We start from the raw sequence: 27,952 nt of genomic DNA on the forward strand, positions 1-27,952 counted from the left end.
GGAAGGAAGAGAGTGACGAATGCACACCCCAAGGTTTGTGTTGGTTTATACTTGTAACCACAAACCAGATATTGCCTGGGGTTCAGAGATAAACTATGGCAGAAAAGGGAATGTCAGGGTCCAGGTGCCTGATGTGGCCCTTCAGATCTATATGGCCCTAACCAAGCCATCCACTGACCCTGCTCTGCCTCAAGTGCTTTTGCCTGACTGAAACAAGACCTTGAACTGTGATGCCTTTTGTTTGCCTAGAGGGATGTTTCAGTCCATCTGGCTCTCCATAAATGGACTGTGGAGAGGAGTGGCCCATTGAAAACCTATTGACTTTTACATGGCTAGGATGTAGCCTACTGTACAAAGGTAAGGGTCACATCTATTACTGCATCATTTTTTGACTCTGGTCATGCAGCCCCCAAATGCTGCTAAAAATATAAATTAGGCCCTTGTGTTGAAAATAGTTCCCAACTTTAAACTTTGGTTATTCCGAGAGCTAAATGGGTTGAAATCCCACACAGTTAGAGATTATTATTATAATTTTACATTGGATCAATGCCCCATCTCCAATCCTGATGGGGGGGAGCTTTTCAAAAGAGGCCAAGAGAAAATTCATGCTTTTAGGTGTTTTTTGAGATGCTGAGGGAAGTATTGAGATCACTATTCACTTAACAAAAGCTACTAGTCGCCGTTGGAAGAAAAACTTACGTGGTAACACTTTATGGTAACACTTCCCTCAGTTCCCATTTTCATTTCTAACACAGAAGCATGCCAGAACGAAACAGTCAACAGAAGTGCTTTTAACTCAAATCCTTTTCAATTAATCCACTAAAGCTTTCATTGATTAATCTACCATGATGAAGCTCACTTGCCTTGAGGATTGCCATTGCAAATTTGTACTACAAAATGGCATGCAATAAAATATCTACAGGAAACGATCACATCCAGTTATTTTTATAGTGCTGGCACACATACAGGCAGTTTTGGCAAGTTCGGATTTTTTAATAGCTTTTCTTTCCTCTCTTTTTGACCAGGAGAGAAACACGGCACAATGAAATCATGTTGCTATGAGAAGCCCTGTCTCAACGGAGCTACTGGTGACATTATGATGGCTGCAGGAAGCATGTGTGTTACCACTATGCAGCAAACATTTCAACATAGAATAGGCATGCTCAAGCATCTTTAGACATCCATATTGGGTTTCTGAGAAATCCGCTTGGCCCAGATCTTCCTGATGCATGTACATGGCTGTTTTAAAAATGCATGTATTGCTCCCGTGCATCACATTTTTACTGACGATGGCATTGGTGAAACCTCATTTCCTTCAACAATCGTAATAATGTGCAGCACAGTGTGCAACTGTGAAACCAGGAGCAACAGGCATCTCTTTGGATTCAATTACTTTACACTTGCAGAAAGGGCAACAGAACTCAGTGAAATTCTTTGCATGCTTACTGTGTTCAGTGTGGCTTATTCCCTAGTGTGTTTAAGATTGCATCGTAAAGTTTGTTACTCACATGATAAGCCCATGGTTTGGAGAATCGGGAATGGGCACCAGGGAGACTAAGGTCTATGCACTTGCTTCTTTCCTTACCACAAACCAGGATGACCCACCAGGATCAAACCATAGTTTGGAAATTTGTTGCATCGAGACATTAACAGCTAACTATGATTTGCTGGTAGCCAGAAGCAGAAGCTTCTCATCTCCTCCTCTCCTACACACAAGAAGGGCCCATAAGCCTGTGGCTAGGAGCTGTTCATCCCTGAATCCCTGGACTGAACCAATGTGAACTGCAGGTGAAAGCCCCCAACTTGTGATTAAAGGTGATCCACCTGCCATAGTATCTCACTTTGACTAATGCATCATTTCCCCTCCAGTTTGTGAATGATTGCTGCCTGGCAAGTTTCAGAATTTCTGGAAAGCCATTCCATTCCATTCACCATTTCAAAGCAAGACACAGAATGTGTGCTCACACAACGGAATACCAGGGATGTGTGGGTTGACCACTTATCTCATTTCCATCCCACACATAAATGCTACCAATTTCTACTTGCATAGCATCTCATCTCACCACTGCATAGCTCTTGCATAGGGGTAAGTGTTGTCATCCTAGCACAGACCCACAATGAGCACCTCTAGTTTTAGAGCAGCACCTAGAGCCACTTGACAAGAAGCACCAGGAATGGGGAATTAGGAGCACCCCAAAGTAATTTCTTTTGTGGAATGGGACATTTCCTTTGAGCTACCATTGTTGCTTTGATGCAACTGGTCTTTCTAAGTGTACTACACCCAGTGTGGATTAGCAGTGACTGGGATGGGTCACCAGCCAATTTAAACAAAGTTTTACTCCAGACACTGATTTTTAGTGCCAGGACTTCGCCCTGAAATACATAAAGAAAAGGGGGGAAATTGCTTGTGGATATTAAAATACTACAACCAGCCCCTCGTGAGGCCTCCTTGTTAGCTAATTAAATAAAAACTGTGACTCTGCCATTGTGTATCTCCTGGCAAACTGAAATAGAGTTGTCCACCCTTATTTCAGTGATTATTACCATGAAAGCAATGTTGTTCATACAAACTATGCAACCCTTTGTCCAAGATCCAAGATTTTGCTTGGAAGAGGCAACAGTATGCAAAACCTACTCAGGGAAATGAATCCGTCCCATTTTTCTTTACAGGACAGGAAAAGCCAAAGCAAGCATCATCAGAACAAGCCAAAAGATAAGACAAAAACAACTTTGGAAAGCCTTAACTGTCCACTTAAGGAACAGATGTTACCTGGAAATAGTCTGTGATGAAGGATCCAAGTTCACTCTTCAACAATCGCCTGAAAAGGAATGGATCACATGTTATAAAAAATGTTTTACAGGCAGATTTCCCAGAACCCATTCAATAAAAATCAACTCTATAAAACACAGGTGTACCAATAAGGACTGCAAACCATCTTGAAGCATTCTTTTTGTTTTAAATTCTTTCCTGTTTCCCATGATGCTTCTGATATGGCCACTGACCAGAGAAACAGCACTGGGTTTGGGGGGATGTTGCCTAAACCCAGAACAGTTTGTTAGGATATGAGTACTACGCAGCTGCAAACTAGCTCGATGTACACACCCACACACAGAGGGAGGAAGGGAAGGCCTGCTGTCCTAAATCACTTTTCTCTTTATGGGTCACAGTATTTTCTTTTGATGTAGTTGATCCACAAAAGAGGTGCAAGGGTGTTTTGGTGCAATCTGTCAATCCTTTTCTCACTGGTCACTGGTCCTTGCTTTTTTTTTAATCATCCTAATCACTGGGCAAACTAGTTTGCCAACAGAGTTCTTATCTGGGCATGTGAGATGAAGATGAAAAAAGGCCATTCTCTCCATCATATTATTGACTGACATCTTCCAGCCTTCTCTCCAACCCCACCACTCCAGTACACTTACTATTTGTGTTCTTGCTACAAGCCAATCTGCTTAATAAAATGCATGACCACCATTCCTAACTTCCAAAATATGAATATAATTTACCGTTTGCAGACCACAAATAAATTTAAAAGTCACAGAATGTTATGAGAGGGGGGAAAGCAGAAAGCAACCAGAAGGAAACTGCAGTATCTACCAATTTTCCAATTTACTTTGTTATTCCTCTGCATCCAACCAGTCCATGACATTGGGGAGCCTTTTCAATATAGTGTCTCTGCTGTTGAATAGGCTACCCAGAAAGGGTCTTTCAGCATCATCCAGATGGCCTTTTCAGTGCCAGGTAAATATATCTTTATTCACCCTGGTTTTTCAAGTGCATTTTAAATCCTGGCTATAAATTATTTAATGTCATTTCTTCCCTTTTGATTACTGTCATTTCTATATATTACTGTGATTTTATTTTTTGTAAGCCACCTAGAGAATATTTATTGAGGAGTGGCTATATAATTCTAATAAATGATGACGATAAGGATAATAGTAATACTGTCAATCCATAAAGCAAGATCAATTGTACTACCTTTCCCCCCACAATTTAAAGAACAACCTATCTTTCTAAGGTTAAATTTGGAGAATGCATTAAGAAAACAGTTTGATGGGTGACAGGGGAGGGAGGAATCAGATTCCAGAGGCAACTTATGAAGTAATTTGTCAAAGCATGCAGAAGCAATCGTCTTACTCCGATGATATAAAAATCAGTGAACAGAATTTTAAGGAGCCTTCATTTTTAAATCAAACCTTGTGGGAGGAATTTCATGCCTTATAGATTTGTTTTCAAGTAGAATATTGAAAAAAAGAAGACGAGTACAAAAAGGCTTTTATACTGCCATGGAGAATGTTAAAACTGTTCCTAACTTAATACATAACTTTGCGTAACCTCAGCAGTTTCATCCCCAAAACAGTGGCACTCAAAACACTGATAACCTTTTGTCAAAACAGCTTGGCTTCCTCTGTGTTGACGACGTTCAAACAAAGTTCATAAAGGCAGTTGGGGAGAGGACATTGAAGGATGAGAAAAGACAAGGAGGTCATTCTTTATGGTTACTCAAGGTTAAGAGTAGTATTTTAAAAGCCATGATCACTGGCACTGCAAAGAGAAAAACCCAAGTCTGGGAAATGGAAATAAACTCTACCCAGTGCTCACTTTGTAGAGTCTTACTCTAGGAAATTAAACTTTTAGCATAATTGTCTGATGAGGGCTTTTGTTTAAATGAACTTAGCACGCAAGTAAGTATTCTGTCTTTCACACTGCAAGTATCCCAGCTTTCACCAGTGGACTGAGATACTCGTAAATTAATGAACATTGAAATATATGTCAAGATGTTAGAGGTTGGAGCCCCCATCCAGCTGTTGCCCAGGTGCCATGCCCATAACATACACACACACACACACATTCAGTGCCAAACCATTAATTTCACCTAACTTAGAACCCAAACAGCAAGCATCCAGTGCCGCTAGAAGCCAACCATCAAAGCAGAAATCTGATTTCACCTTTTGAAATATACCTCCACGAATCACCGTGACTGAAGAATGGGGAGCAACCTAAGGTTCAAGCTTATTTAATCAAACCACAAAAAACACACACATTCACTCATTCCTGAAGCAGCAAGAGGAAGAGAAAAGAGCTCAATAACAACCATACCTTAAAAAATCATAGGTACCATATTTTTCGCCCTATAGGACACACTTTTTCCCCTCCAAAAATGAAGGGGAAATGTGTGTGCATCCTATGGGGCGAATGCAGGCTTTTGCTGAAGCCTGGAGAGCGAGAGAGGTCGGTGCGCACCGACCCCTCTCGCTCTCCAGGCTTCAGGAGAGCCCCACCGCCAGACCCACAAGCTTGGGGGACAGCGGGGAGGTGCAGCGCGCCTTTCCCGCTGTCCCCCGACTTGGTTAGAAGGCTGGCGGGGGGAGAAGCCTGCTCCTCCCCATCGCCAGCCCCGCAAACTCGGGGGACAGCGGGAGGCGCAGCGCGCCTTTCCCGCTGTCCCCCGACTTGGATAGAAGGCTGGCGGGGGGGGGAGAAGCCTGCTCCTCCCCGTCGCCAGCCCCGCAAACTCGGGGGACAGCGGGAGGCGCAGCGCGCCTTTCCCGCTGTCCCCCGACTTGGATAGAAGGCTGGCGGGGGGGAGAAGCCTGCTCCTCCCCGTCGCCAGCCCCGCAAAGTCGGGAGACAGCGGGAGAGGCGCAGCGCGCCTTTCCCACTGTCCCCCGACTTGGATAGAAGGCTGGCGGGGGGGGGGAGAAGCCTGCTCCTCCCCGTCGCCAGCCCCGCAAACTCGGGAGACAGCGGGAGAGGCGCAGCGCGCCTTTCCCACTGTCCCCCGACTTGGATAGAAGGCTGGCGGGGGGGGGGAGAAGCCTGCTCCTCCCCGTCGCCAGCCCCGCAAACTCGGGAGACAGCGGGAGAGGCGCAGCGCGCCTTTCCCACTGTCCCCCGACTTGGATAGAAGGCTGGCGGGGGGGAGAAGCCTGCTCCTCCCCGCCGCCAGCCCCGCAAACTCGGGAGACATCGGGAGAGGCGCAGTGCGCCTTTCCCGCTGTCCCCCGACTTAGTTAGAAGGCTGGCGGAGGGCTTCCCCCTCCTCCAGCCCCGCAAGCTCCCAGAGCCATGCCAAAGCTGCACGCAGCTTCTGCATAGCTCTGGGTCCTGTTCTGGGTCCCCGCGCCTGGGGGCGGGGGAAATATTTTTTTTTCCTTTATTCCCCCCCCCCCAATCTAGGTGCGTCCTATGGGCCGGTGCGCCCTATAGGGCGAAAAATACCGTATGTGGAAATTCCCTAATTTTGAGGATCTCTGCTCTGGATCCTGCAAATATAACTATGCATAACAATATCTCTGACCGTGTACAGAGTAGTTGCTATTAGTAAACTAAAACATCTGCAATACGATCAGCTTCCTAGCTCCACAGAGAGTTCAATAATTTGTTGAGTGTGTGATTGGGGTACAGTGGAAATCAAAGCAGCTTATTAAGAGCCTGATGTCATCTATTGGCATATGGGTCTGATCCAGCACTCATTTTCCCCATGTAGAATCATTTTGTACATGATGAGCCTTATGCTTAGTGCCAGTAGAAGATGATGTGTTGGGGTGGGCAGTGCTCACCTAACCCCCAACAGCTGAGTCACTGGTGGTCATCAATAAGGAGAGGGAGACAGCCAATCCTGTGCTCCCAACACTATGTTTGCACCATGTCAACCTCCCCAGTGCCTCGCCCCTCTCGTTCCTGGTAAGCAGTAACTCAGCTGTCAGGAGAGAGCACCACCACTCCACCCACTACTGATTAGTGCATTTCTGTGTTGATGTATAAGAAAAGCTTCAAGCAACAGTTACTGCATCACAGCCAATAAAAATAAAAAAGGCAGGCTGTGAATCTCGTAAACCAACCAACTGCCATGGTCATATACACACAGTTGCGCCACCTGTTCTGCATCAGGCAGGCAATTCTATACAACAGAGTCAGAGCAACATACCTTACATTTTCATTGAGGATATAGAGTTCATTGCTTTGCAAGCCTCCCCCTTTGAACACATTGATCACTGCTGTTTGAACACTGCCAAATAGAAGCAAGACAGTTAGGGCAGCCATAAATAACTTGCATCAGTATGATTTACACGGAGCAATGAAACAGCAGTCAGGAGCCATGTAAATATATCAGTAAGCAGAGAAGTAGATTAATTGTCCTTTAATTGCTTCTGCTTTTTTCCCCTCTCCCTGGAATCATCAGAGTTCTTTACCAATGGCTGCCAATAAGTAACAGAACAGAAAACACAGTTTATACACACCAAGGGACTAATACGCACTCACTCACCAACAAGCAGAAGTTATTAGACCCACACTAAGCTACTGCTATTAAACTACTGCCACCTAACAAGAGCTCTGCTGGGCAAAGAACCTTCTAGTCCAGCATCCTCATGATGACCAAAAAGATGCCTTTTGGAAGCCCACAAGCAGGACCAGAGTGCAAAAACACTCTTTCCACTTGTGTTTCCCTGCCTCTGACAGTGGAGGTAGAGCATAGCGATCATGGCAAGTAGCCAGTGGCACAGGTCATTTTCAGTGCCATTTTTCATGACCGCTGCATCATCTTGTTCAGCAACAAAAAACACACTAAAAAAATTGCCATCTTGTATTCCCATTTACTCTTGGAAATATGGGAGTAGAGATATAATGGATGGCTAGACATTTAAGAAAATTGACTGTGACTTGTACTAACTATAATAATAATAATATAATAATTTATTATTTATACCCTGCCCATCTGGCTGAGTTTCCCCAGCAACTCTGGGTGGCTCCCAATCAAGTGTTAAAAACAGTACAGCGTTAAATATTAAAAACTTCCCTGAACAGGGCTGCCTTCAGATGTCTTCTGAATGTCAGGTAGCTGTTTATCTCTTTGACATCTGATGGGAGGGCGTTCCACAGGGCTCTGCTGGCGCCACTACCGAGAAGGCCCTCTGTCTGGTTCCCTGGAACCTCACTTCTCACAGTGAGGGAACCGCCAGAAGGCCCTCGGCGCTGGATCTCAGTGTCCGGGCTGAACGATGGGGGTGGAGATGCTCCTTCAGGTATACAGGACCGAGGCCGTTTAGGGCTTTAAAGGTCAGCACCAACACTTTGAATTGTGCTCGGAAACGTACTGGGAGCCAATGCAGATCTCTCAGAACCAGTGTTATGTGGTCCCAGCGGCCACTCCCAGTCACCAGACGGGACTCCCCCAACAAGGGGTGAAAGGGATCAAGTACTGTAGATTTCCTACCTGTGTTACTATATGGTCCATCACAGCAAAGAACCAAGGACCCCTATTCCATCAAGGGTATTACCCAGGAAAGGTAGGGGAAAACAGACCACCATAGACAAGGGAACAAGAGTCTTCACTGAATTTGGAAATAGACTCAATTCAGCTGTGTGGGCATCTGCTTGTACAAAGTTACCCCTCTATCATGCGGAACAATACTGTTAGCAAAGAAATTCCACAGCACAGTTTTGAGAGTAAAATGTGACTGGAGTTAGTCACTGCAGTTGGTGTATTCCACAGAAAACAGCAAGCATCAAATTAGGGATGGGCTTTTGGCTCCTGATCTAATGTCAGAAGCTGCAACATCAAACCTTGTCTGACATTATACAACCGAGCCTAGGGCTCTTGCATTCCTGCCAAGCTAGCGCTCAGATTCTTTTCCTAACTTCCAGTTTAAAACATACCACCGTCTTAACATTTGAATCAGCAAGCTATGGTTTGCACTCGCCCTGCAAACCAGAATTGAAAGCTATGGTTTGAGATTACGTTTCCGAGCACAATTCAAAGTGTTGGTGCTGACCTTTAAAGCCCTAAACAGCCTCAGCCCAGCATACCTGAAGGAGCGTCTCCACCCCCATCATTCTGCCTGGACACTGAGGTCCAGTGCCGAGGGCCTTCTGGCGGTTCCTTCACTGCAAGAAGCCAAGTTACAGGGAACCAGGTAGAGGGCCTTCTCGGTAGTGGCACCCGCCTGTGGAACGCCCTCCCACCAGATGTCAAAGAGAAAAACAAGCAGACTTTTAGAAGACATCTGAAGGTAGCCCTATTTAGGGAAGCTTTTAATGTTTAATAGACTATTGTATTTTGATATTCTGTTGGAAGCCGCCCAGAGTGGCTGGGGAAACCCAGACAGATGGGCGGGGTATAAATAATAAAATGTTGTTGTTGTTGTTGTTGTTGTTGTTGTTGTTGTTGTTGTTGTTGTTGTTACAGATGCACCAAGAGGCAGGATAGCTACATATGGTTTTGAATGCTTTTTACAATTTCTGTAAAAAACAAATATAAAATTATACACTCTGAAAATAGGTACCATACCTACCGGTGAAGACTCCCTAGTATGGATAGTTTCTACTGCTTACCATTGCTTAAAAGGTTGATTGGGGAAACAGAACTAGATGCCATCAAACACACAAAAATAGAGGCATTACACAAATTCATTCATCTAGTTTTAATGCACTTGCTACTTTGAGGTGGGGGGGGGGGAAATGCCTGTGTAGGCAAGTTGCCGATGCATGATGGAATATAATGGAGCCTCTCCCACATACTGTACACACATTTACTCAATTAAATTCAATTAAGCTATGCAAAGGCAGCTTTTTCTGAGTGAAAAGAGTGCTGCTCACCTGTTCCAGGCAGAGTTGGAGCTAAGCTGCAGAGACTGCCGAGCTGCCAGGAACCGTGGCAAATCGGTCAGTACTGGGGAGCTCATGAAACGTGGCCGGGGCCTCCGGAATGAGCCCATCTTCTGGAACTGGAAAGCAAGAGCTGGGGCTATGGTGGAATCCTTGGTCATAAGTTCAGGTGGAAAGGATCCAGGAAGCGGCTTGTGGTGGGGGGCAATAGAAAATGCCAGAAATAATGCCTTTCCCCCCACCTTTCAAAAGCAAAATTCAACCTGTAGCAAGGAAAAAAAAAGGAATGGGTGGAATGTTACAGAATGACACTCACTCCCAAAGCATCTCTTGGTAGCACAACGGGGGCGGGGGGACCAGAGAATCTGTATCAGCACTGCTGTGCTAGCTGCAGAGTTCATGAAGGGTCATGCTAAAGGAAATAATAAAAGCCCCTTCCATGGGGAAATTTCAGTTTTATTGAGAGGTTTTGGTTTTAGACACTAATACTGAAGGATTCAGAGTACTCTGAAAAACAGAAACCCCCTCAGAAACTAAAGTTTGTAATGTACCATCAAAAAAATATTATATAAAGAAAACAAATAGAAAAGGGATGGAGGATGGGAAATTCCAGACACAGAACTATATAATCTTTGGAGAAAGGCTGTAGCTGAGCTGCAGAGCATCTACTTTGCATTCAGAAGGTCCCAGGTTCAATCCCAGGCATCTCCACACAGGGCTAGGAGAGACGCCTGTTTGAAACCCTGGAGAACAGCTGCCAGTCCATGTAGACAATATTAAAGGAGATGGACAATGGTCTGATTCAGCATAAGGCAGTTTTCATCTTTAAAAAAAGAAAAAATGATTCCTCGTACATTGCTATCTGTTATGTACTGAGTTGAATAGGATCCAAAAATGCAGCAGTCTGATTGGTCCTAGAACAATAGGATCCAAAAATGCAGCAGTCTGATTGGTCCTAGAACAATAGGATCCAGGATGCAGCAGTCTGACTGGTCCACAGGAGCCACCCAATCCAGCTCCAGGTGGAAGTGAATCCACAACCTGATTGGCCTACAGGTGAATCCCGGAATTAGCCAATCACGTGGAGCCTATTGTGTAAATAATGTATATAAAGCAAACATTCTGGGGGAACTTCCATTCCTCCTCACCACTATGAGCTGAATAAAGAGCATGAAATCCACTCTCGACTCCCAGTATATTTCAGTTTCACAAGAGATGTCTGCCCAGTTTGGAGAGATCTCTCTCCTCCTGACGCTGCAGTCCCTGCAATGTAACCAAAGCTGTTTTGAGGGTCACACGATCCCCCAAAGAACCTTTGTATATGTGCTGCCAAAGCGAGCACGATCCCCCAAAGAACCTTTGGGAGAGTAAAGAAGTCGAGAAGGAATTGAGAGAGATTGGCTGCATGAACAGCCTCTCTCGTGCACGAGCAACCTTTGGCTCCAACCCAGGCATGCTAAAAATTGTCTGCTTCTGATCAGCTTCTCTAGGCTGAACACGTGAAAGAAGATGGGTCATCATTTCACATTTAAGTTACGTTTACAACAAGACTCTTAATCTCAAGGTCATGGGTTCGAGACCCATGTTGGGCAAAAGATTCCTGCATTGCAGGGGGCTGGACTAGATGACTCTTGCGGGCTCTTCCAATTCTGTTTGCATGCAGAAGGTCCCAGGTTTCATTCCCAGTGACATCTCCAGGCAGGACTTGGAATGCCCTCTGAAACCCTGGAGAGGCTGCCAGTCAGAGATGGACCACTGCTCTGACTCAGTTAATAGCAATTTCCTACGTTCCTAATTTTAGGAACATAATGCTGCCTTCTTCACTCCAGCCAGTGTTACTAAAGATGCACACCCTTGTACCATTTGTGGGTGCATGTGTAAAAATGCCACTGGATTGAAGCTTGTTGGCACCAGATAGAAGCTAGCTGACAGGTGCTTGCTTATGGGCACTCACAAAGTTCAATAATGATGGCAATAAAAGAAAAAGAAAAACCCTTTTTCAGACCACAGAGATGACACACCAGCCAAGGAAATCCACTAGGTTTAGTTTATGCTTAGCTTGGATGCATTTGCAGAATACTTCGGATCCACTCACAAGCACCTACCACAGACCAAGTCCCACGAAGCTGTGTTTCCCACACGCAGATGACTGTGCAAACCCTCTGTGCAAACCAGCATTTCCCCTTCACAATATGGGGTTTCTCTCATCCCAAGTTCCCAGGTTTCCTTCTGAATGCTGCTCTGTCTACCAAGGCAGCTCTTAGTCATTTGCTGGCCATGCCATTTCCACATGCCCTGCAATATATTATTATACTAGGGGTTGGAAATCCTGAATAGGGTTTTTGGGAATCTGCTGGGGATTCCAGCTATTAGAAATTTACAGTATATAAACAAAACACAGAGCAGTATGCATGTAACTGTTTGCTGCAAAAAAGGGGGGAGGGGACAAAAGAAAAATAAATCACCATTCTTTAAAATACACACACATTTTAGGATTTCCATCACTGCTCTTTTCAAATGTTCCCTCACTCCGGCTTCCTGCAACCACAACAGCACTAATGAAAGCAGTGGAGCCTAAAGGCTGTTAGTCACAGAGGCAGCCACAGCAGCAACCTTGACCATCACAGCAAGAGGAGGAAAAGGAGGAGGACACAGCTAAAGCAAAAGAACCAGAAGTAATTAAATTGTAACAGACCAGCTTTCCAATCCATTCGCTCATGTTGTCCAACCAGACACCAGAGATGATACAAAAACCATGGGATGAGGGTTTGCACAGTATTCTCTGTACAATTCAGTGCATTCAAACCACACAAGCTTTTGCACTGCCCACAAGGATTCAGTGGGTTGTGCAGCCAGTGCATGGAGGGGATGTGAACCCATGCATGAGTTTTTGCATGAGTACCCAGAGCAGAAGGGGAGAAAGAAAAGATGCTTCTCACAGGACTGCTTATGCCTTATGCAACTTTAAAAGGTACCAGTATTCTGCAGGAATAAATATCTGTGGTAGGTGTTGCCTAGCTTTCTTTGTTTGAATTCCTTCTTCTCCTTTCACCAGCACCCGATTTTGTGCTGACTCCAGTCTGATAAAAGGGGCTGGCCTGTGAGCAAATTAGGATCCTGCTGCAGTACAGCAGCCTGTAAGAAAGCCTCCAGACCTGTTGCAACCGTACAATGCAAGGATGATCCTGACTGCAAGGAAAGCCATTTCTTGAGAATTCATCTAAGTCCTGAGGAACTAGGTGAGAGAGTGAAAGTTCTTCCTCACTACCATCCAACTATAAATAGCTCCACTTTCTGGGTTGGGTGTTTTGAAAAACATGTACAAAATTTCAGGTCCTGTTAGTGGTTTGACTACCTTTTTCATTATTATGCAAAAAGCATCATCATATATTATACGTTACTGGTTTATTTCTGGTTATCTTTCCACAAGGCCAGACATTGCTGCCGAAATCCAGTATTGCCTGAGCTCAGAAGGTGCAGCTTTCTCCCAACTGAAGTGCAGACTGTTTGAGGATGGGGACATTCATTTTAGATCTGGTCCTAACCAATGTTGATGACCTGGTTAGTGGGGTAGATATGGATGGATCATTAGGCGCGAGTGATCATGCTCTTCTGAAGTTTACTATACAGCGGAAAGGAGCAGCCAAGCATACTAGGACTCAATTTCTTGACTTTAAGAAAGCCGACTTCATAAAACTTAGGGAAGTGCTGGGTGAGATCCCATGGACAGCAATACTAAAAGGAAAGGGAGTTTATGATGGCTGGGAGTTTGTTAAGAGGGAGATAGTAAAAGCACAACGTCAGGCAATACCAATGAGACGGAAACATGGAAGGTGCCTAAAAAAGCCAGGGTGGCTATCTAAAGAACTTTTAACTGAATTAAGATTAAAAAAGGATGTGTACAAAAAATGGAAAAGGGGGGAAACCACCAAAGAGGAATTCAAACAAATAGCCAGCACGTGTAGACACAAAGTCAGAAAAGCTAAAGCGCAGAATGAACTCAGGCTTGCTAGAGAGGTTAAAAGCAACAAAAAAGGCTTTTATGGGTATGTTCGTAGCAAAAGGAAGAACAAAGAAACAGTGGGGTCACTCAGAGGAGAAGATGGTGAAATGCAAACAGGGGACACAGAAAGGGCTGAACTCCTCAATGCCTTCTTTGCCTCAGTCTTCTCTGATAAAGAAAACAATGCCCAACCTGAAGAATTTGGAGCAAATGATTCAGCAAAGGAAACACAGCCCAGAATAACTAAGGAGATGGTACAAGAATATTTGGCTAGTTTAGATGTATTCAAGTCTCCAGGGCCAGATGAACTGCATCCAAGAGTATTAAAAGAACTGGCAGATGTGATCTCAGAACCACTGGCAGTCATCTTTGAGAATTCCTGGAGAACAGGCGAAGTCCCGGCAGACTGGAGGAGGGCAAATGTTGTCCCTATTTTCAAAAAGGGGAAAAGAGAGGACCCAAATAATTACCGCCCAGTCAGTCTGACATCAATACCAGGGAAGATTCTGGAACAGATCATTAAGCAAACAGTCTGTGAGCACCTAGAAAGGAATGCTGTGATCACCAATAGTCAGCATGGATTTCTGAAAAATAAGTCATGTCAGACTAACCTGATCTCGTTTTTTGACAGAATTACAAGCCTGGTAGATGAAGGGAACGCAGTGGATGTAGCCTACCTTGATTTCAGCAAGGCATTTGACAAGGTGCCCCATGATATTCTTGTAAAGAAACTGGTAAAATGCGGTCTTGACTATGCTACCACTCAGTGGATTTGTAAGTGGCTGACTGACCGAACCCAAAGGGTGCTCATCAATGGTTCCTCTTCATCCTGGAGAAGAGTGACTAGTGGGGTGCCACAGGGTTCTGTCTTGGGCCCGGTCTTATTCAACATCTTTATCAACGACTTGGATGATGGACTCAAGGGCATCCTGATCAAATTTGCAGATGACACCAAACTGGGAGGGGTGGCTAACACCCCAGAGGACAGGATCACACTTCAAAACAACCTTGACAGATTAGAGAACTGGGCAAAAACAAACAAGATGAATTTTAACAGGGAGAAATGTAAAGTATTGCACTTGGGCAGAAAAAATGAGAGGCACAAATACAAGATGGGGGACACCTGGCTTGAGAGCAGTGCATGTGAAAAGGATCTAGGAGTCTTGGTTGACCACAAACTTGACATGAGCCAACAGTGTGACGCGGCAGCTAAAAAAGCCAATGCAATTCTGGGCTGCATCAATAGGAGTATAGCATCTAGATCAAGGGAAGTAATAGTGCCACTGTATTCTGCTCTGGTCAGACCACACCTGGAGTACTGTGTCCAGTTCTGGGCACCACAATTCAAGGAGGACACTGACAAACTGGAACGTGTCCAGAGGAGGGCAACCAAAATGGTCAAAGGCCTGGAAACAATGCCTTATGAGGAACGGCTAAGGGAGCTGGGCATGTTTAGCCTGCAGAAGAGGAGGTTAAGGGGTGATATGATAGCCATGTTCAAATATATAAAAGGATGTCACATAGAGGAGGGAGAAAGGTTGTTTTCTGCTGCTCCAGAGAAGCGGACACGGAGCAATGGATCCAAACTACAAGAAAGCAGATTCCACCTAAACATTAGGAAGAACTTCCTGACAGTAAGAGCTGTTCGACAGTGGAATTTGCTGCCAAGGAGTGTGGTGGAGTCTCCTACTTTGGAGGTCTTTAAGCAGAGGCTTGACAACCATATGTCAGGAGTGCTCTGATGGTGTTTCCTGCTTGGCAGGGGGTTGGACTCGATGGCCCTTGTGGTCTCTTCCAACTCTATGATTCTATGATTCTATGATTCACAGGGAAACCAAAATGCTTGTTTACAAAGCTGTTGTACTACCAACCTTACTGTACACTTGTGAAACATGGACTACTTATAAATGCCAACTCCTCAAAAGATTCCATTAACAGTGTCTCTGAAAAAAATTACATATCACATGAGAAGACAGGCAAACAAATGCCAGTGTAAAGGAAGAAGCAAAGATCACCGGTGTCGAAGCAATGATTCTTCAACATCAACTTCATCGGACTGGTCTGGTTGTTCAAATGCCTGATTATCGTCTTCCAAAGCAACTACTCTATTCCAAACTCCAAAAGAGGTTCAAAGACTCTCTCAAGGCAAACCTTTAAAAATGTAGTATAAACATCAACAATTGGAGAACAGCCTTTACCAAAGGTGTCATGGACTTTGAAGACACTTGAACTCAGGACGAATGGGGAAAACATGCTAAGAGGAAGGCATGTTTGGCAAACCCTCACCATGATCAACTCACACCCAGAAACCTAAGTCCCTACTGTGGAAGGACAGTGACTCTGTAAGTGACTGTGGAGGCCAATTCTGGATCCACATGTTCATGGAAGACAATCTTACTTGGCTACGAGTGATCGCCAAAGAAGAATGGGTTGATAGGTCTCTGTCACTAAGGAGCTGACATACTATAATACTATTATGAGTTTGGGATGTTAAGCTGTATGCCAGACCCCTCTAATCCCTGGATCCAGCAAGTGTTAAAAGCTACCCAAGCTTTCTAATTCCTGATATAGCCAAGCTAGCTTCCTGGTGAGGGGGTGGGGGATTACGGTGCTTGGTATGACATGACAAATGGGAGCCTCCCCTCCCTGAACAGACAAAGCTAGAATTGAGGGAGACAGTTGCTGTGATATGGGCCAGATGTAAAACAGCAAGCTGTGAGTAGACAGGGAGACAGAGCAATAGTATCTGTTTGAATCCAAGGCTGAGACTATGGGGGAAACAAGACTTTTGGGGGGTTGTTGATGCTGTGAACCCCTCCATCGTAGGCTCAGGTTGTATACTGTATATGTGGAAATAAACTATATATCTTAAAGACACCACAGTCTCACACTGTGCCTCAATTCCAAAAGCAAACATGAACCTTGGTCAAAGCACCTGGAATCTCACACCACTCAGAGATTGGAGCAATGTGAAACAATACCTACTCATGAGCAAATGCAACAAGCTACTAAGCGTGCATGCGCGCGCACACACACACACACACACACACACACACACAAGCTCCTTATAGCCATTTCTCCCAGATAGTGGTAAACAGTCTTCTGTTTAGGTTACATATATGAATAAAGCAAAACAGAAAATTTTATCTGCACTATTTCAAACAAGGAGCTTTGGGGAAAGGCAAGTTTTAGCATTATCTTTCTAAATTATGCTTCCCCTTCTCTTCCCCAGCAAAAAGCAGAGATGATAACTTTTTCATATTTTAGCTGTCCTTTCTTATTCCCTTTGCCATGTTAGGACAAGTAACAACAGTTTATTCAGAAAGCAGTATAGGCAGGGACTGAGGCTTACTATAAAGATAGAAGACTTCTTGCTGTCCTTGGTAAGGTCCAAATAAACGAACATAAACATTGCCCATTCCTATATATGTTAACTTAGAAGAAAATCCTATCAGGTTTAATGCAGCTAGCTCGAAGGCAGGAATGCACAGGGGTGCTAATAAGATGAAAAAGACCTTTAAGATCCGTTGAGGTACCAAATCAAATTTCACAGAGCCTCACGAATTTTGCCACAGAGACTAGGAATTTCCCCGAGGCTGCTGCAGCAGCAGGAAAATAAGAAATGCTACACATTTTTCTATATCACATGAACAATTACTTTTAATCTTGATGTTGAACCTCTTTCTCCCTCCTCTCGTTAACAATTTACTGTACTCTTTTTGGTTCCTATGTTTCAGCATGCAGGCAGACGGCGCTAACTAATATTCAATATCACCTGCATTCATAGCAAAGAAACTGACTGCGTTTGATCTTTTGTGTTTGCTTGGAAGCCCAGAGGCAGCCAATTGCGAGAACATTTGTAGCTCTAAAGCCACCATCTAAAGAGTCACTGGCTTCACCCATGCAGTATGTTTTGAAGTGTAGCCTCAAATGGCAAACCATTTTCCGAAATTGGAAAAGTTTCAAAAAACTTGTTGAAACGTAGGAACAGGCAATGCTATTAAAAGCAGGGAGCAAGGAAGAGGTCAAAAGTCCCATCAGGAATGCAGAAGCCCTTTGGGCATTCTCATAGATGGGCTCTGGGTTATACTTCTAATGGCTGCCCAAGGATATAAAATACCTGAACTTCCAAAGCATCCAATTCTCGTTCAGCTCTAACACACACAGGTTTCCTGAAACTGCTGACATTGAAGCAAGCAAACCATCCTGAAACACAGATGATGAATAACACTGTAGGAATGGTAAATCTATAACAGCCTTACAAATAATGGTTCAAATATGGCTGGCCAAGGAACAGTTCCAGAAGCATTTTTCCTCCATACCTAGCTTTAGTGGCTTCTGGACTTTGTCATCTGGATATGTATTGAAACTTCATTAATTTTGTTATTTTTAACATTAAATAGATTCTGCTTCCTAGCCACCTGCAGGTGATTCTTACTTGCCTTGGGCAAGTGCCCATTTACAAACCTGGTATAAATTAGTGTTTAGATTTCTATTTGTGGATTGCTATTCCACACAAAAAGGCAAGTGCCTGAAATATTTTAGATATTTTGGAGGAGGTTTTCAAAAGTATCAGTCCAAGAAAGATCAATCAAACTTTCTGAGTTTTAAAAATATCATGAAGTTCCTTCCCACCCATTTCTAACAGACAACAGAGAAAGAATCGGCATGGAATCTATGCTGCTGCTCATTCCTGCCCTTTCAAATAAAGTAAATCTTTAACTAGGTTTGTGATTAGTGAAATCCTTGATATGGGTTCCACTGATAAGGTCCTGACTCAAGACAACATGTTCATTTCCTAAACATATGAGTGTGTGTTTTGACTTTATTGTATCCAGCAGAAAGAAGCAACTTTAATATTTTCATTATTAGCATGTTCTATACAAAAGCATTTATGTGCACCCAAGTATACTTGGAACTTGTATATTTATAAAGCACATATATGCTCACTGATTTTCAGACACTGAAGACCTACTACCTATTTTGGAAGCTGTTTGGTTGACTGTTCTCTAAGTATTTGGACACCTCACATCTTTGGACCCAGCCAATATAGCCAACTATCGCCCAGTCTCAAATCTTCCATTCTGGGGCAAGGTGATTAGGCGGGTGGTTGCTGAACAACTCCAGGCACACCCGGAGGATGCTGACCATTTGGATCCCTTCCAATCGGGATTCAGGCCTCATCATGGGACTGAAACTGCCTTGGTCGCGCTGGTCGATGATCTCCAGCAGGCTAGGAACAAAGGTGAGAGCTGTTTCCTAGTTCTGCTGGATCTCTCAGTGGCCTTTGACACCATCGACCATAACATCCTTCTGGACCATCTAGAGGGGCTGGGAGCTGGGGTCACTGTTATACAGTGGTTCCGCTCCTTTCTCCTGGGCCATGTCCAGAAAGTGGTGTTGGGGGATGAGTGTTCAGACCCCTGGGCTCTCACTTGTGGGGTGCCTCAGGGTTCCGTCCTCTCCCCCATACTTTTAAATATCTATATGAAGCCACTGGGAGAGATCATCAGGGGGGTTGGGCTGGGTGTTCATCAGTATGCAGATGACACCCAGCTCTACCTCTCCTTTAAATCAGAACCAGTGAAGGCGGTGAATGTCCTGTGTGAGTGCCTGGAGGCGGTTGGAGGATGGATGGCAGCTAACAGATTGAGGTTGAATCCTGACAAGACAGAAGTACTGTTTTAGGGGGACAAGGTGTGGGTGGGTGTGGGAGACTCCCTGGTCCTGAATGGGGTAACTATGCCCCTGACAGACCAGGTGCACAACCTGGAGTCATTCTGGACTCACAGCTGTCCATGGAGGCACAGGTTAATCCTGTGGACTGTCAGACCAGGTGCACAGCCTGGGAGTCATTTTGGACTCACAGCTGTCCATGGAGGCACAGGTTAATCCTGTCAACTGTCTGGCCAGAGTGGGGCATGCTCTGGTTATCTCCTGCTTGGACTACTGCAATGCGCTCTATGTGGGACTACCTTTGAAGGTGACCCAGAAACTGCAATAAATCCAGAATGCGGCAGCTAGACTGATGACTGGGAGTGGCACCGGGCCACATAACATAGGTCCTGAGAAATCTGCATTGGCTCCCAGTACGTTTCCGAGCACGATTCAAAGTGTTGGTGCTGACCTTTAAAGCCCTAAATGGCCTCGATCCTGTATACCTGAAGGAATCTCTCCACCCCCATCGTTCAGCCCAGACACTGAGATACAGCACCGAGGGCCTTCTGGCAGTTCCCTCTCTCCAAGAAGAGAGGTTACAGGGAACCAGACAGAGGACCTTCTTGGTAGTGGCGCCCGTCCTGTGGAATGCCCTCCTATCAGATGTCAAGAAAATAAGCAGCTATCTTATTTTTAAAAGACATCCGAAGGCAGCCCTGTTTAGGGAAGTTTTTAATATTTAACACTGTATTGTTTTTAACACTCGATTGGGAGCCGCCCAGAGTGGCTGGGGAAACTCAGCCAGATGGGCGGGGTATAAATTATTATTATTATTATTATTATTATTATTATTATTATGACTGCATTTTGAAACTGTTGCTAAACGATCTTTAAAAGAACAACCCACAGAGAATTTTGGCTATCCAGCCTAGATATTACCAGTGTACAAGTCACTAAGAGCTGATCTACTTTTCAAGACAAGCTTGCAGTTGCTGGTGCACTGGATTAAGCTGGAAAAGGGTACTTCTAACCGTAGGCATCACCTGGACAGACAATGGTTTTCAAACTATGCAATTGGCTCTTCAAGTGGCATAAAACCAAAGTAAGTTGGCCACTTCCACCTGAATCAGCAGCTAATAGCACCTCCCCTTTCTCTGAATTGACTGTGCTTATCCTCATCCATACCAGAGTTACAAAACATTCCTGGTTAGAGATTGCACTGGGATGCAAACAAACGGTGCTACGTGGGTCAATCTGAGTGGCAAACTGGGACACAAAGGACAGCTTGCCGCAAGGAGGTTCATGATGAAAAGTAGCCCTGAACTAGTAACCAGCACCAGAAACTGTGGCACCGAATCTCCTAAGGAAATTGCTACATGAAGAAATTTATTTTGCTTTGTCCCAAACCTGTCACTAAGTTTCACTAGATGTTCTAGCATGTTGCCATAGCCCAAAATAAGTCAACGTCTGTTGCTGCACGATATTTTGAAATGGCATGTAAAATAAGAAACATGCAGCAACTCCAGGCAATCCACAAACGTGTCCACAAATTGCAACTTTTGAAGGACTATACACAGCTCTTTCTACTTCATATATGCACGCTATAAATAGGAAGGGTGATCTATATGTACCAGGGACACTGGAAATCTAAAAGTTATTTTAAATTTTAAGCTGGCTTGTTACATCCTTTGCTTAGTTTATATTCCAGACATGTCTTGATAAGGCTGAAAAGCATTTCAGATATGTTTAAAATCTGGTTGTAGGGAGAAAAAGAAATGCTATTCTATTCTCACACGCAATCTGATTGAATCCTATTTTCTAGTGTTGTTGTATTACCACAGCTACGATATTCAAATAAACATTTGCCATTTGATTAGTAAGAATGCATCAGCCAGTGAATTTAAACATTGCTTCTATCTGAACACATTAACGTATTTCCTAATGAAAATATGATGGAATCTCATAAGGTGCATGGTATGTAAACATGAGCCTTATTAAAAACATGACTGGAAAATACATTTGGAGAAGCAACTGCATATGCAAGTGTAGAGAAATCTATTCTTCTAATTTTCTGCCAAGATGTCCTGATCTGCTTGTTCTGAATTTGCTTTTATAATTTTACATTTTATTTTTCCAATCTCTTCCAAAACTTGTTAGCCCAAGTGAGCTGAGTGGAGCAGCAGTAGTACAAACTACAAGAATTAACAGTCCAGAGTTAAAGCATACATACCCTTAAGTAAATCCCCTTTTTTCAGTGGAGTTTGCTCTCTAGAAAGTGCACTTAAGACAGCCAAAATAGTTATTGGATATTAAATTTACAATTATTATGAGATGATAATTAAAAACTCTGCGGTATTATTAGAACACTATCACTGTCTTCTCTAAAGCTGCCCTGGTTCTCTTTGAAAAGTGTGTACTCTTCCATAAACTTCAAAAGACTGGTTTAGTACCAAAAGTCATATGCAAAAACTGAATTCTTTTCTTAAAATGTAACACATTTACAATGGTTACAGCTTAATTGCTAACCCCACTTACCTGGGAGTAAGCCTCATTTAATTAAATGAGACTTATTTCTGAGAATGTGGTTATGACGGCAGCCTAAACTACTGCTTTATTTTTATTTTATTCTTAAAAAGAAAAAAAAGTCAGGTGCAAGAAAGTTCTTGGTAATTTATCATTCCTGATAATGCTGCATATTAGCTAAAGGGTTGAGCCATTCAAAAGAGATTCAGATTAAAAGCACACACAAAAATCCCATAAACCAAAACACCTTTTGTTCCTAATACACTCTGATAAAACCTGCTAATGCGGGTCCCTTACCTTTGGGTCCTACCAAAGAGCAAAACTTCTGCCTCTCAAGGAATCAGAACAAGAACTGTGGCAGCACACAATAACTGCAAGCAAGACAGGACAGAAGTAGGACACCCCCTGTCCACAGCTCCTCCCCTCACTTGTCACTATAGGCAGAGTGCCAGCTGGCAGCCAAGAGGAGAAGAAGGTTAAGACTGGCTGGACTTCAAGACAAGAAGAATGCTGGCACAGCCAGCCAAGATAAGCTCTGCATTCTGTGACCTGGATGAGACACAGTCAAACAACCAACAATAAGAATGTGAAAAGGCTCAGGTTAGAAGCGACAAGGGCCAGGAAAGGTTGCAGACCAAAGTGTCATTGTTGGAAAAACAACAACAGGATTTCTTAAGAGTTGGAAAAATTCAACAGGTGAAGCATTCCCATGCTACAAATGGCTTCACCTGTTGAATGTCCTCTTGGGTACCTGTTAAAAGATGTGTGAGCTCTATTACTAAAACAAGACATGCCAGTCATAGGCAGAGCTCACTACTGCTGCTCTATCATGTACTTACTTGGGAGGAACTGTGTAGAAAATCCTTGACACTCTTTCTTTCGTTCTTTCTTTCTTTCTTTCTGACCAATATTGGGGAGCAAGTATTATCTGAGATCTTGGGCTTCTGATACAGCTTCATTCATTATTACTACTGCTAATATAGTGGTTTGTTTTGCTGCAGGTGGTTTATGTTTGTTTTATTGTGCTATGGGCAAGTGTGTTTTATTAATAGCAGTATGGGCTACAGTATTTTATTTGTTGTTTCATTATTTAATTATACGGATGTCATCTTGGCTGCTCATTTAGATCAGAAAAGCAGCACAAAAGTGCAAATGAATAGCCTCATAAAACCAATAGGAGCCACACCTCTGCGTCATCAGCAGTTATACAAAAGGCAATGATTAAAACATGATGCAACAATGCTTCGTTTGATATGGAAGAGGACAGCATGACACAAAACAACAGCACTGAATCAAGCGAGCGTACATCAGTCCGTGGCAATAGCTAAATATATTGCCTTATCCATCTTAAAGCCTTCTCCATCAGACTGAACTAATTCTCACTGATCTCAACGGAATGATAAACTCAGCAAAACACACTGTCAGCCGTACACATAATTGGGCACTAGCATGCAAAGGGCCCATCACATTTCATTGGCATCCACCAAGTTTTACTTTAAGTAGCTCGGCCCAAACTAAACCAAGATACAAATAGGAAGTTGATACAAAATGAAACCAGAGGGAAAGATTCTGCCACCTTCAGATAGTCTGATTTCAGTCCTGAGCACATTTACTGGAAAGTCAGTCCCATTTATTGCTGTGGAATCCCCTTCCAAGTAAACATGCTTAGGGTTCATACTCTTCCGTGTATTTTAAACATTCCCTAAAGACAATATTCATCAAAGTGAGAGGCAAGTGTCCATAGGGAGACACACAGAAAATTCCTGGAGGAGGCAGGAACTCTTGGCCAATGCCTCACTGTAACAGGCATCAAATGGACCATGATGTGAGTTAGTCATGATGCAAGATTAGAGCCCTGTGGCAGCAGCTTCCTGACACCTTCCTTTTCCTTTTCCTTCCCCATCCTCATTAGACGAAATTCGGGATTCTTGATCACAAGCCACATTTGTAATAGTAACACCTTCAGCTGTTTTGCCATTTGATCATTAACATTTATCCATTGCTTTTTACAAAACATCTCACCAAATATTAAAGCGTAGAACCAAAATGGGGAAGAGCCACAGCTCAATGGCAGAGAATCTGCTTTGCATGCAGCAAGTCCCAGGTTCAATCCTTGCCCAAAATTTTGGGACAGCCACTACCAGCCAGTATGGGCAATCCTGGGCTAAATGGGCCTGACTCCGTGTAAGGCAGTTTCCTATATTTCTGTGTTCTTCAGCCTTCAGATGTTGCTGTGTTGTTGTTGTTGTTGTTGTTGTTGTTGTTGTTGTTGTTGTTGTTGTTATTATTATTATTATTATTATTTTAATCCAACACTTTTTAATAAATGTCTTGAAGTGACATATTGAATACAGAATTTAGCCTTTAAAAGCCAAAATAAAAGTGGTTTTAAACTGTTCATTTAAAAGATAAATGCTAAAACATCAATAGAAACACCTTTCTAATGGTTATTTAGATCACATCTAGATAAGGTAAAGGTAAAGGGACCCCTGACCATTAGGTCCAGTCGTGACTGACTCTGGGGTTGCGCGCTCATCTCGCTCTATAGGCCAAGGGAGCCAGCGTTTGTCCGCAGACAGCTTCCGGGTCATGTGGCCAGCATGACCAAGCTGCTTCTGGCGAACCAGAGCAGCACACGGAAACACCGTTTACCTTCCCACTGGAGCGGTACCTATTTATCTACTTACACTTTGACGTGCTTTCGAACTGCTAGGTTGGCAGGAGCAGGGACTGAACAACAGGAGCTCACCCCGTCGCGGGGAATTGAACCGCCAACCTTCAGATCAGCAAGCCCTAGGCTCTGTGGTTTAACCCACAGCGCCACCCGCATCCCCCCATCTAGATGCACCACCACAATAAGCAGTATCAAGCACAAGAAGTCCTCAGGATCCTTCCCACAGGGCAGATGGCAGTAGATAACCCTCTAAGACAGTGTTCCTCAAACTTGGGTCTCCAGCTGTTGTAGGTCCAGGGTTGAGGGGTAATGGGAGTTGTAGTCGCAACAGTTGTAGTCTCAACCCAAGTTTGAGAAACACTACTCTAAGAAGAAGTCATATTATTCACTCACCTGCCCTTCTTGCTGTCCTAGGGTCCTTTCCACAAGACACTTGGTGGTAGCTGGCCCTGTTGGGGTTGGGGAGGGAGGGCGATTCAGCCCAAACAAGCTGTTGTGACTTGATCTTTTCTTCTTGCTCTCAGCTGGCTCATCCCACTTAGTAAATGTAACTTCAAAAGGCACTGGGAGACGGTAGCACTATATGCCATAAAACCACTCATGCCGACAGCATTTGTCGGAAGCATAGGAGCACAGCACACTGGAAGAGGAGTGAGCCATCTGGTAGAAGGATTCTGCTGTCACAGTTGGATGCAGATATGAACTCCTCTGCATCTATATCCCTGCAGATCTGCATCTGTTAGTTAGCCTATCTATACACAACAGCCTCCAGTATCAACTTGCACACATGGAAAGCAGATCTTCATGAGCACTGCATCAGAATCAGTGTGGGTTTGATGTGTAGAAATGCTCTTTTATGGGATTCTGTGGGAAGCAAGCCCCTAATGCCTGGCCATGCTAATTCTAGAATACTTCATCTTGGAGACTAGAAGTCTAAGATGTTGGGAGTTTCTTTGATGCTATCACCTCTTTGCTGAAGGTGGCTGATCTGACCTCAATCTGGAAATTCCTGTCAGATATCTACTTTTTATTTTTATGTTATTTATTAAATTTCTATACTGCCCTTCATCCGAGGATCACGGGGCAGTTTACAATATAAAAATACAAAAATACATAATATAGTAACAAACAACAACAATACTGCCCCCACAGTTGAAAAGGCCATGGGTTGTTTAATTAGCCAAGGAGATGTTTTTAACTGGTGTCTAAAGATATGTAATGAACATAATTTCATTGAGCTAGAGGAAAAGCGAAACATTTTTATTTAAAGTCACCTGCAGATTCATATCAAGTGCCAAGATGAACAAACTGCAAATCTCTGGTCACTCATTTGCTGCAATTCTTGGAGCCATGGGACTTTGTCAAATGGTGTAGGAACGAGAGAGAGAGAGAGAGAGAGAGAGAGAGAGAGAGAGGATATCAAGAAATGTTTTGGATGGATGTTACCTCCTGGAGATGTCCCTGCAATATGGATGGCTTATATTAGAGATAGCCTTGTGAATTTAGGGGGAAATGCAATATTCCAAGCACTTAGAAGCCTGTATTAAAGAATGGTTTTAACAAAACCTTGACAGCTAGGAAACTCTGATATAGCCTTATCACTAAATTTTTCACTCAAAATTATTTAATATTAGATACGGAGTTTAAACCTAGTCTAAAAGAAATGCAGATAAGAGAACATATTTTCTATTTGGAGAGAGAGAAACACACACTATAGGGTCAGCAAAAGAAATTATAGTCTAAGAAAGCAGCAGCAAAATTGTCCCCACAGCTAAAAATACAGAAACCTAACATGAATTTCTGTTTTATCATCCTGGTTTCACTTTGACTCTTTCAGCACTGAAACTAGTTTCAGGAGGCATGTAGAAAAACCAAAATGTTCATAAATTTACATGTTAACATATCTGATCCATGTCTACTTAGAAGCAAGCCCCACTAAATTCAACTGGACTTACTCCCAAGTAAGTCTACCTAGGATTGCAGCTGAACTATGAAATGAGCTGATTTGATACTGAGAGTGGATTGTGATGGATAAATATATTTCTGGCCACTTAGGGGAAATCTAGTAAAAAGTTTTAAGAAGATACGGGGTGGCTGCTCAACTCATCACCACCTGGAAAGGTTTAGTAACAGAAGCCATTTATGGCAAAAACAACCACCTCTGGTAGAAGGTGGTTGTTTTTTAACAGTTCATCTGTTTTTCCTCTTAGAACATATAACATTGTGAATAGCACAACTTCTACTTAGGAGGGGTTTTTTTAACGAACAGTGAAATTAACAGCTCAGTTGGTTAGAGTGTGATGCTGATAATGGCAAGGTTGCAGGTTCGATCCCTGTATGGGACAAATTGCATATTCCTGCATTGCAGAGGGTTGAACTAAATGATCCTCGTGGTCCCTTCCAACTCTACAATATGACTTCTATGATATCACTACCAACAGCCAGGGACGCGGACTTATAAAAAATATTGGGGGGGCCCGGGAAAGCTCGTGAAATGTAAATAAGCTCATGAATATGCAAATAAGCTCATGAATATGCAAATAAAGTGGCGCCGCCCCCTCGTGAGCGAATAGGGGAGAGCGTGCTGCGCCTATTAATCAGCTCCGGAACAGCTGATATGCGGGAAACGTGGGGCTGGCCGGAGAAGAGAGGGCGAGCCCCCTCCGCTCCGGCCCTAAACCGCTGAAACCGCCAGGAGGAAGGAAATTCCCCCCGGCAGTGCCTTGGCAGTGGCGGTGGTGCTGCGAAGCAGCGAGGCAGGAGCCCCCGCCCCCGGGGATTCCCTAATCTCGCGGGGGACGGCCGGGGCTCTGCTGGAAGGGCGCCCGAGATTATTGGGGGGGCTGAGCCCCCCCAAAAAAAAATTTGAGGGGGCTCGAGCCCCCTCAGGCCCCATGGAGTCGGCGCCTATGCCAACAGCAATAAGGAATTTATTCCTCTCAGCACCATTATCACACAAAGCCATTCCAAACAAATATACCCCATTTGGAGGGACAGTTGGATACTATGATAAGCTTTTAAGTGTTAAGGTATCTTTATGGGCTGCACATGGCATCATGGTCAGAGCAGTAAGTTTGACCATCCAATTTCAAATGGCTCACAAAACGCATATCTTCTCAATTTTCAAGCAGGCCAGTCATCGGATCTGCCAATGATGAATGGGGCATGGGGGTGAGGGGTGGAGACAGCGTAATCTGTTCTTGTGCCTTTAACAGAACTTCCATCTGTCAAAATCGGCAGATAGCGCTTTTCACTGCATGGAATCTAGTGGCGCACACACAAACACACCCTAATGTCTGCAGATCAAAACCCTAATTTAAAAGGCAGGGGAACAAGGATAGGATGAAAACCTGGCATGGAGCTGAGGAATACAGAAGTCTCGGCACACAAGCTCATTAGGCTGCTAGCTTACCGTTCCTGTTCCATTAACTGGGGTTCATCAAGTAAACAAGCAAAGCACTGGGCTGTACAGGTCACAGCCCTGTTC

General features: G+C 43.9%; 1 protein-coding gene across 7 annotated transcripts in view; it reads right to left on the minus strand.

The window, feature by feature from the left end:
- The window catches only part of PRR5L (proline rich 5 like), a 70,581-nt gene that overhangs the window by 35,891 nt on the left and 6,738 nt on the right, over window positions 1-27,952 (minus strand). For 4 of the 7 annotated variants that reach the window (XM_082226387.1, XM_082226388.1, XM_082226391.1 and 1 more), the window contains exons 2-4: window positions 9,599-9,870; window positions 6,930-7,010; window positions 2,771-2,819 (exon numbers count right to left, since the gene is read on the minus strand). In XM_082226387.1, the coding sequence (XP_082082513.1) occupies window positions 2,771-2,819; window positions 6,930-7,010; window positions 9,599-9,768 (300 nt within the window). In that variant the 5' untranslated portion in view covers window positions 9,769-9,870. Of the gene's footprint in view, window positions 1-2,770; window positions 2,820-6,929; window positions 7,011-9,598; window positions 9,871-10,755; window positions 10,781-17,730; window positions 17,815-22,088; window positions 22,160-27,952 lie in introns of those variants that run through there. The other 3 variants (XM_082226390.1, XM_082226392.1, XM_082226393.1) reach the window with 3 other exon arrangements.

This window comes from Podarcis vaucheri (assembly GCF_965113315.1).
Source record: "Podarcis vaucheri genome assembly, chromosome: 1".
In the NCBI taxonomy this organism is placed as follows: domain Eukaryota; kingdom Metazoa; phylum Chordata; class Lepidosauria; order Squamata; family Lacertidae; genus Podarcis; species Podarcis vaucheri.